Source organism: Dermacentor andersoni, chromosome 1 (assembly GCF_023375885.2).
Source record: "Dermacentor andersoni chromosome 1, qqDerAnde1_hic_scaffold, whole genome shotgun sequence".
NCBI classification, from domain to species: Eukaryota; Metazoa; Arthropoda; class Arachnida; order Ixodida; family Ixodidae; genus Dermacentor; species Dermacentor andersoni.
Window position 1 is genome coordinate 70,850,302 of NC_092814.1, and position 10,341 is coordinate 70,860,642.

The following is a 10,341-nucleotide window of genomic DNA, read 5'->3' on the forward strand; positions in this document are numbered from 1 at the left end:
GCTGCCCAATGACTGGAAAATGGCCAAAATCATACCCATATTTAAAACTGGGAATAAAAACTCCCCGGAAAATTACCGTCCAATTTCATTCACCTGCATTTGCTGCAAGATGCTCGAATATATAATTGCTTCTCATACTTATAATCACGTAGAGTCCAATAATTTTTTTTCGCCATCAACATGGTTTCAGGAAAGGATTATGTGAGACACAGTTAGTCGAATTCACGAGTGACCTGCACCTTAACATGAACAATAACCAGCAGACCGATTGCATTTTCCTTGACTTTTCCAAAGCATTTGATCGTGTAGCTCATTGTCGCCTTATTGCAAAATTAACTGCACTTCGACTTGACTCCTTCACTCTAACATGGCTTCGTAATTTTCTTTCGAATCGTCAACAGTTCACAGTAGTTAATAATACTGCTTCGTCTCCTACTTACGTTACTTCTGGTGTGCCTCAGGGCAGCGTTTTGGGCCCTTTACTCTTCCTAATTTACATAAATGATTTGCCACTTAATGTTTCTTCTCGCTTACATATTTTCGCTGACGACTGCATTATTTACAGATCAATTAACAGTACTGACGACCACCTGGCCCTTCAAAATGACCTTAGCCTAATTCATAATTGGTGCAACACCTGGTTAATGGCTTCAAATGTATCAAAATGTCAGGTAATTTCTTTTAGTCGTAAGCGTGACAACTCACATTTTTTATACAACGTCAATAATAAAGAATTGTTACATACAGTATCGTATAAATATTTGGGTGTTCACCTAACCGAAAACCTCTCCTGGACAGACCACATTGCAGCCGTTTGCACAAAAGCTTCAAGGACATTACATTACCTACGTCGTAATCTGGATAATTCACCTTCCAACATCCGCAAATTGGCCTATCAGACATTTGTTCGTCCACAGCTCGAGTATGCATCATCCATTTGGTCCCCCACATCCTACATACTTAATCGACATGCTTGAATCAGTCCAGAACCGAGCTGCCCGTTTCATTTCACGTAATTATAGCCATCACTCCAGCGTAACGCAAATGAAACTCGATCATTCCATACAGCCTTTAGTTCTTCGCCGTAATATCGCTCTGTTATCCTTGTTTCACAAATATGTTTATAATGCCACACAATCCACACTACATATCCAGATCGCCTCGAACACGTCTCGCCGATTAAATAACCACTTAAGTTTTGCGCGCATGTACGGTATGACAAAGGCTTTTAACTTTTCCGCACTCCCTACGGCCATTTCTTTGTGGAACAATCTGCCTGATCACATTGCTTCAGAGTCAGATCAAGAAAAATTTCGTCATCTCCTACACGAGCATTTTTCATAATAGCACTTACAAATCACCTTATCTTGTTTCTTACACTTGGCAATGTGCTTCAAACTTCTTGTGATGTTTTTATTTTTATTTTTTTATTCTTTATTGATGCATTGCTATCTCGCTCTTATGAATTGCTATATTATGCTGTGTCACATGTTCACTTGTATGCCCTGTATATATTATTGCTTTTCTGCATCTTTTTCTCAAAATATATCCCTTCAAGAATTGTACTCGCTGATATGTTCATTTTTCGTGTATTTTACTTTCTAGTATTAGTGCCTTTCGTTAAGTTTTACTCATGTTATTTCCTTAAGTGTACCTTTGTGGCCTTTCATTACTTCAGTTGTTCCTTTTTCATGTTTTGATCTTGGTAGTAATGTTGATGAGCCCTGCATTGAGGCGTATCTTTTCTATTACACTTTAGAAGGCTGCTCACTCTTTTCTTTTTCTTGATTTTGTAACCCCCCTTACACAATGCCCCCATAGGGCCTGTAAGGTATTTTAAATAAATAAATAAGTGCCGCTTGCTATTTTAGGAGTTATACTCCTTCTCAGGGAAACATTTCGCGTACTCTCTGTAAGATGTGGAGTACGACTTTCCGCGTTTGTATCTCGCAAAAACGACGCTGCCAGTCCAACTTTCCGAACGGTGCATTTGTTTACATCGATCGGCAGGTGCAGCGACCAGTCGTCGTTCGCTTGAGACATAATACTAGCTGCTCATCGTTGACATCAAATAATGTCAGAACATATCAAAACAGGCAGATTTTATGCATGTAAGCACCGTTGCATCACACTGAATCGCACTGATATAAGTGACCACGCACCTTCGAAAACAGCGAGCGGGAAACTGTAGTACGGGAGCATTATGCTGCCTACTTATCCATCTTCCTATTCTCTTCATGCACACAATATGTTCCGTAAAGTGGACATAGATGAGGACTTTGCACTTATGATCGTATATTTAGAGAACGCATAGTTTTCTCGCGGAAACGCCGGTGCCAGTGTAGACACCGTTGGCAGCCGAATGAGGCACTTGTTTGCGCTGCTGTATCGAAGGGGCCTATGCTCGCTGCCCATTTGGGATATGAGGCAAGCAGTGCACCTCGGAAGCTAAATAATGAGTTGGCATGACAATACGTAAAAATACACCCATTTTCATAGTCGCATTTAATTTAGGGAAGTGCTGGTAAGTGCGGCGGGCAGCTTTCCGTCGAAAACGGCAACGTACCGATGTCGATACTGCTCGCATTTTGTCACTTCTCGCTTTTTGTGTGCACACTGTACGAAATGAGGAATGGTTTATTTCAAATCCGTATGGGCAGAACTGAACCACAGGACTATTTTTCTTCATCCTGATGGCTTAATTAGCTTCAGGTCAGTCGTTCAGGTCCGCCAGCAGCAGACGCATGAACTACGCGACTGTGAGATATAGGCTTAACCTCGGCTGAATGCCATTGGCATCGGCTCAAACGGTGTGTGTGGATTACGAGGGCTGAAGTTCATGCAGCCAACAATGCAACACCACTTGCCACCTCCCCATCACTTGCCCGTCCACAGGGACCGCAAATTCTCGTGACAGCAACTTCTCACGCAAAGCACTAGCTCACAATTGTTGATTCCCCCGTGCTCTCGTCGCTGTCGTCTGCATGATCCCGGCATGCTCTGAGGGGGACTCCCCTGACATCATACACAATGTTTTCTGTAACTGAGGAGCAGGTAAGGTAGGGTGTTCGAGGCAATTTATTAAATTAATTTGTAAAAAATCTGTGCAACTCTCAAACCTGATTTCTGATGACGGGAGTGTGCAGAGGAACGTACCCAGTGAATTTCATCGACATCCGTTGACATCGAAAAATCGCCAGAGTTGCCCTTTAAGCACAGGAAGGGACAATTGCCACTGGGCACAGTATGTGCTAATTATACATGCGTGCACACGTGGTCTCCTGTCACATTACAAGCACCGATATACCTAATAAGTGTACTGGCAGTCCTTCAGAGCTTTCTTCGGACGTGCCTGTTGCGATTTGAGTCCCTTGGGAGCAGTAAAAGGCATGCATTTATTTTTTCTGATTGCCCTATTTTTCTGACGTTCTCGCGGCCCCTAGGCAGTCCGAAAAATTGGGCGTTGACTTTACAACTGTCCAAGAGGATGCTTCATATGGCCTTGGGGCGAACACGTGGTGGAAGGAGGGCGAGAATGGAAAGGACCGACGCATTGAGGGATGAATGGCAAAGGAAGTGTGCCGCCACTTCTTTGAAGGAGCTTGAGCTGAAAAAACAAAGTATTGCCTCATGCTCAGATGCAGGTGTCCCTCATCCAAAACAAAATAAACTTTAAAGTGGTGAAACGCAACACTGAAGCATTGTCCGCGAGCTGCGTGTATGTCAGGACAGTTGAGGTTGACTATCCAGCTGCTGATAGAGAATCTCACTTGTGACAAAGTTCGGGCCTCATACCAATGAGCTTGATATCAGTCAGTAGAAATAGCTCATATTCAAAAATATTTGCTTCTTTATGCACCTCTTTTTATTCATATTTGAAAATGTTTGACTCGATTTGCAATGCACTTTACCATATTTTTTTTTCGAAGATGTTTTATTCACTGGGCATATTACTACCCCCCTCCCTTCTGTTTTCTTTTTGGATAAAATAAACACTACTCTTACTATTCAAACTGGATTAAGTATTTTTTAATTTTTTTAACTTGCTTACTAGAGAGTGACAGCATCAGGCGATATGGTGTCAGCCCATCTTGACATAAAACGAAGTTTTCTGTCACTCAAGAAATTTTGCAAGGGCACTCAGGGAAAGCCTGGAAAACTCAGGGAATTTGGAAATGTCAACTTGGTAGACACCCTGAACATTGTATGTACAGTGCTGTTGAGGGAATACAAAATTCTCGACAAACTGCAGTTTGAAACAAACAGAATTCGTTTATATATGAATGTGGTGCACTGCACTGCCTAGCGTATCATAGCTGTATTGGGGAGTCAGTCTGCAGCCTAGTGTAAGTTTTACCACACAAATTGGTTTCCATGTGCATTGAAAAACTAATTTGAAAACTTCGAGTTTTTAGGAATTGGAAGAATTTGAAGAAAGCGCAGAATCCCTCTTGACTAGCAAATTCGTCAGTAGTATTTCTGTGTGACTCTCTTCACCTGCATGGCAAAGGGGCCCAAAGGCACCAATGGCTGGTGTCTGTGGGCCATCAAGCTTTATGTAAGATTGTCACTTACATTGCATAAGCTGAGGAAAAAAACATTAATTTTGAAAGCTGCAGTAGAGAGAGAGCAAGCAGTCTGTGTGATATTATAGGTTTTCTGAGTGTTGCCATTCATTTTTCCCAAATTTCGAGGCAAAACATCCCATTTTCAGCAATAAAATTCTTCATTCTTTCCAGCATTCATAAATTCGTTCACAGAAAGTTTCTAAAGCACCAAAAAAAAAGGGGAGTTTTGTTCAATTCTATATGCATTTTTGTATAGAAAAGTAGCTTTCATTGGATCTGAAAGAACAGCTTAATCTTGGTAATTTCAACTTGAAGGGGCCCGACAATTTTTTTTTTGAAAAAAAAAAAAAAAAACTGAGCTCAAGTTAAAGAAACCTTATTGAACGGAAGACTTAGGTGCAGTGCTGCATCAGGAGGCACATGTACACTGAGCTAACACGTGTCGAGTTTCGGAGGTGTGGCTTCATTGCCGTGCGGTGCATGAAGCTACGCCTCAAGGCAAAATTTGCATATAACCCAGGCCCCCATTTTATGGTTAAATTATTTTAATGTAGTACTTGCAACGATAGATGGGTGAATCGGCCGGCGTACAGCTGCACTGCCAAGTCGGAGGCTCCTGCCGCATGAGTTGGCGCGCTGTAAAGAGCATGGTTTGCAGCGCGGTATGTTCGAATTAACCATCCTATATGATTATGTGTTCATGTTACTGGGCATTTTCGCACTTTGGAGTGCACATAATTTTGACAGGACTACAACGACAGTACGAATAAATCGAAAGTTGGAATTAGGTGGGCTCAAATTAACGAGATGCTTTCTAGCGCAAGAACTCGAAAAAAAAAAAAGGAGACAGAGAGAGGTGAAAGGAAAGGAAAGACGAGCGCTACACTTACAACTGTTTATTCTGAAAACAGCGCATCCTATATATACACAAACATACACATGCGCAAACGCATAAAACATGTAAAGGATGTCAGTCAGTCGAAGGCATTGTTATCACTTTTATTATTTTTTTTAACTGCTTAGCAATCTCAATTCTGATTCAGAGAAGTTATCCTCAAATTAACGAGATTCCGCTGTGTAACCAAATTACATCTGACTAGCAAACACCCAATAGGCAGTACTAAGGCCACTACAGGATCCTGTATCAGCTACAGTCTGGAGAGAAGTTTGAAAGCCATTTACAGTGCCTTTATCAAACACCTCCTTCCTAAACGTCGGATATAAAGAACTTGTTGCCAGCCTTTCATGTTTTCAAAGCTTCTATTCAAGCAGTGCCATTCGTAAATGAGCAGTAATATATTCCGCACCATATACCGCATAGACTCTGGTAAGGGCCGCACTTATTTTTTGCAATTTAGATAAGGTGCGGCCCTTACACAGGACTGAACCTTTTGTTCAAAAGGGTGTTGGCACAGCCAGCGACTACTGCACATCCCAGACCCCCGAATGTACCATTGCATCAGAGGTAAACACGCAGCTCTCGCCATCTAGTGGGGACATGCAGAAGTGCGTAGTGCGCAAAACTTTGCAGATGCGCGCGCTTGGCATTGGGGCACCGAATGCGATTGCTTTTAATTTTGGGTCTCCAAATTGGGGGTGCGGCCCTTGCACAAGTCTATACGGTAAGCAAGTTTCAAGTAAGGATCATACTTAGTTGCAAAAGCAAAAAATAACATTCAAGGTTCAGTTTTCTATGCACAGGCATTTCGTTGTCAAGCACACGCACCGATAGCACAAGAACGTGTCAAGCATTTTCTCGAGCCTCAAGTTTCTGTGCTTTTCAAGACTACTTTTGCCACTGTTCAATGTAGTATTGCATGTTAAACGTCTGCATTATTGGTCCTCACTTTTCACTGAAGCAAGCAAGCCTCCAAACAAAGGATCTTCCAAGCAGCTTTGCTGAAAGTTCTTCATAGATTGTTTTGTCTTCGCTGTGATCACAAGTAAACTTATTTTAAGGTCGCTTATGTGAGCCCGGGGGAAGGTCTGTCATTGCAACAGTCTTTTGAGGCAGCTGCCACAAGCACAAAAGGAGCTAACATTTGCCCGCATACTTACTGCTTCCTATCTCAAAATTATATGAAAGAGTGTCTGCATGAAAACTTTGGCCTGTCAGATTCACTTTGATTCAGTTGGATACTCTCAAAGACAGTTATTATTCCTACAATTAGTACTCAGCACCGCGAAAAAGGGATGAAACTACTTTCAACGTAACTAAATATATTCCCACATTTTGCATTGCCATAAAATAAAGTTCCCTTTTTCCTTTGGACCTTTGATTTTTTTCCAGAATGTGGGAAATTTCCCACGACTTGGCAACACTGGTTTCTCTGTCGCACGAAGTGGAATAATTGGACCACATGTTAACAGCAGCATTGCTTGTAGACTGGGAACATTTCTTTTACCATGTTCGAAAATACACTTATAGCTAATATGTTTGACTTTTAGGCTGTCCACTTGGCTGGTGTTTTTTTTTTTTTTTAATTGTTACTAGATTGTATGTGCTTGATTCTATGCCCCCCTTACTCAATCCCCATGTAGGGGCCTTGTAAGGTATTTTACAAATAAAAATAAATAAAGTGTTTTAGTGCACGTTTGAAGTGTTAATTCAAGCTCTTGCATTCACATAGAAGCAAAAGTTAATCTCACCTGTGAAGCCAGGTCTAGCATTCTTGGTTAATAACTTTTGGCAATAGTAGCACTTTTTACAAAGTAGTGCCTAGCGCGACACCTCGGTAGAAAAATGAGAATCCCTTCAATGGTATTTCCAATCAATGCACAGTGAATGTGATAAGTGCTCTGTTGGAGACATGGTCCTTAACTTCTTTACTGCTATGACTCCATGTCTACTTACCCCTGTCTGACCAAGCTGCTGTTGTACAGCTTCGAGTGGCATGTGAGTGCTCATTTAGAGTGAGTTCTGGGTCTTCTCAAAACTAGATAGGTGTCCTATCTTAGCTGAGCCTTTTGTAAGCATGACTGGTTCTTTCATTGCAGGATGTAATGGTGGTTGGGGAGCCCTCCTTGATGGGAGGAGAATTTGGAGATGAAGATGAGCGCGTTATCACACGGTTGGAGAACACCCAGTACGATGCTTCAGCAGCGGCTGCTAATGGCCTCGAAGAAGGTGACGAGTTTGGTGGCGGCCCCCTCGCACCGCCGCCCGGTTGGCAGGGCCCACCGCCTGGGCCACCCCCTGAGCGCAATCCCTCGGCTCCGCCTCCGGGCCCACCGCCACCCCCTGAGGACAAAAAGACATCTCCAAGCATCAGCCAGTAGGCGCACCAAGCGTGTGTGAATGTTGGGCCATATGATTGGACAGTGCCACTTCCATTCCTCGGAAGTGAAGGAAGGATGGCAGGCTTGTGCCCATAACCATCATCTCTATTGCTATAGCAGTGTTGCCCTTCCCCCGTTTTTTTAATCTTGAGTGCACTAGCTAGGTTGCTGGCGTCGGTGACTGAAATGTCTGGACGCAGATGTGAGACCCAGGCCTTGCAAGTGGCCAAGTAATAGGGCAAAACTGAATTCTGGTGCATAGTGCGTCTGCACCCTTCCTGGTCCCCAGTGATCAGCTCAGTGAAAATGGGGAGCAGCCTCAAGTCGTGCTGGCTTCTCTAGGTCACTTTAAGCATCATTTGTTTCAGGTATGCGTGGTGCTGTCTCATTGTCGTGTGCTTTCAGAACTTTGGGGGGGTGGGAGGGTCATGGGGAGTGGGAGGGTTACAGGTGAATGTTTTAAGATTTAAACGTGTGCTGAGACCTCAAAGCCTATGGTATCATTTGAGCTTTTCTAGCAGATGAGTGTGAGGAAGACACCTGCAATTGTGGTTGCACTGAAGGGAGCTGGCCATTTTGGTGTTTCTAGATTGTGCAATAAGTGGCAGATTATTTGCAAAAGTTGCTCCTTTCTAAGTTATTCTTTACTCTGGCATGTTTTGATAGGGATCTGTTGTGCTTTATGTCTAGGTCCTGTGGTATATGACACACCATTTTGTTCATAGTGGAACATTATGCTTTGGACCAGTTTTATTTCTGTCTTGCACCTTGTGCTTTCATTTAGTGTCTCACCCAGGCATTTTGCACCATCCATATTTGTGTTTAGTTACAACGAAGTCGGAAGGAACCTGTACAAAGGGGTAATGTGGCAAAAAATTAGTTCATTGCACGTTTGTACACTAAACAGAAGTAGTAGCCAGGCCATTGTCCTGTGTTTTCTTTAGCTGCATATCATATATTTAAAGTTATCTTGTGCACATGGCCAAGAACATAAGATTTGTCCTTCTGGGGTAACTTTTTATTTAAGTCATGGTGTTTAGCTAATTTACTTCATATAGCAGATTTTAAAAGTACACGCACAAAATGTTGCACAACATGCAATGGTAACGCACATTCTGCCGGGTGTTTTTGTTTTCCCATCTCCATAGTGTTCTTGAAGTTTGGGACGTGTATTATTTAAGAGTATTGTTTCAGGCAGTTAAAATATAAAACTGTGGTTGCACATAGTTCTCTTTAGAGGCAGGCCTTTTTCTGTGAGGACACTGGGCAGTGGCAGAAGAGTTTTATGTCTGCTAGTTGCCAATATATCGGCTGCATGATGTAAAGGAAGACGTAAGGTGTTGTATAAATATTTCTGTTCAGATGAGCCAGTCTTTGTTGTATACAGGGATTGTCACAGACTCATTAACCATTTTTATCTGTAACTTCTGCATTTTACAGACGAGAATAAATCTGGCAAAGGAGGCTTTACCTTTGTTACATCACCGTACCCAATTTCGGCTCTTTATGCACTATGTAGGCCAGTGGACTTTTTGTTTGTTGCTCACAGTGGTCCAACGATTCATTATCTGCACCACTTTCATTGTAAACTGACCATTTCTATGATCATACAAGTTGAATGTTAGCTCGGTGGGGGCTTCTGGATGTAGTCAAAATAGGGCATACTAACAGAGTAGCTTTACATTGTGAATCACGTGTTTCATTTTCCCAAATAAGACATGAGCTTGCATTCACATCAACAGCAAAGGTTGGAAGTGCTTGGCATTGTGTATGTGGAAAGCGGCGAACTTAGGACCTTTGGGCCTGATTGTGATGGCAGACCACGTCTTGCAATGTAGTACACCCTGTACAAAAATATGCATTACAGTCATCTACAAATGATCTGTGAAATCCTCTCATTTTTTCTTCCTTTTATGAGGCTGCTTATGAAAGGGCCACTTGAATTTTCATATAGGTTGCTGCTGGCTTGGCTGATGTGTCACAAGCCCCTTCTGCTGTGACATCATTGGCTGCAGGTTGGCTCTGTGCCTTGTTGACACTTGTGATGTGGACCACCTGCAAGCATGCAGAACTAATGTGGGTCGTCCAGTGCATTTGATCCTACCATGGCTCTTGGTGTCGGAGTTTGACCATGTTGCAGGTGAATGTTAGCACAAGATGCATAGAAGCGTTAGGGCACTTTGTGGGCTTGGCTGCTTTGAAGTTTGTAAGCAGCAAAATCGTTCATCCTCACCAACAAATATTGTGAACGCCTTGTTATGTTTTGTGACATATTCACCCACTTTGATCATAACATGGAGGTGTAGTTCCAATGTAGAGCGTTACCTCACTAAAGGGGCCTTGCGTGCAAAACGCACGGCATTTGCTCACCCACCAGGATGCCATTTTACAGATTTACAATTTGGCACACAGAACCAGGGTGCCAGTGGCTCAGTCTGCCTGTCCAGCACTTGAATCAATAGCAAACAATTCGCCTTTTTTAAAGAAAGACCGT

General features: G+C 42.6%; 1 protein-coding gene across 4 annotated transcripts in view; it reads left to right on the top strand.

The window, feature by feature from the left end:
* Positions 1-9,728, top strand: part of LOC126543093 (LIM domain-binding protein 2-like) — a 331,870-nt gene extending 322,142 nt beyond the window's left edge. For all 4 annotated transcript variants that reach the window (XM_050190234.3, XM_050190233.3, XM_050190235.3 and 1 more), the window contains one exon: positions 7,566-9,728. In XM_050190234.3, coding sequence (XP_050046191.1) covers positions 7,566-7,847 — 282 coding nt within the window. In that variant the 3' untranslated portion in view covers positions 7,848-9,728. The remainder of the gene's footprint in view (positions 1-7,565) is intronic.
* The last annotated feature ends 613 nt before the right edge of the window (positions 9,729-10,341 follow it).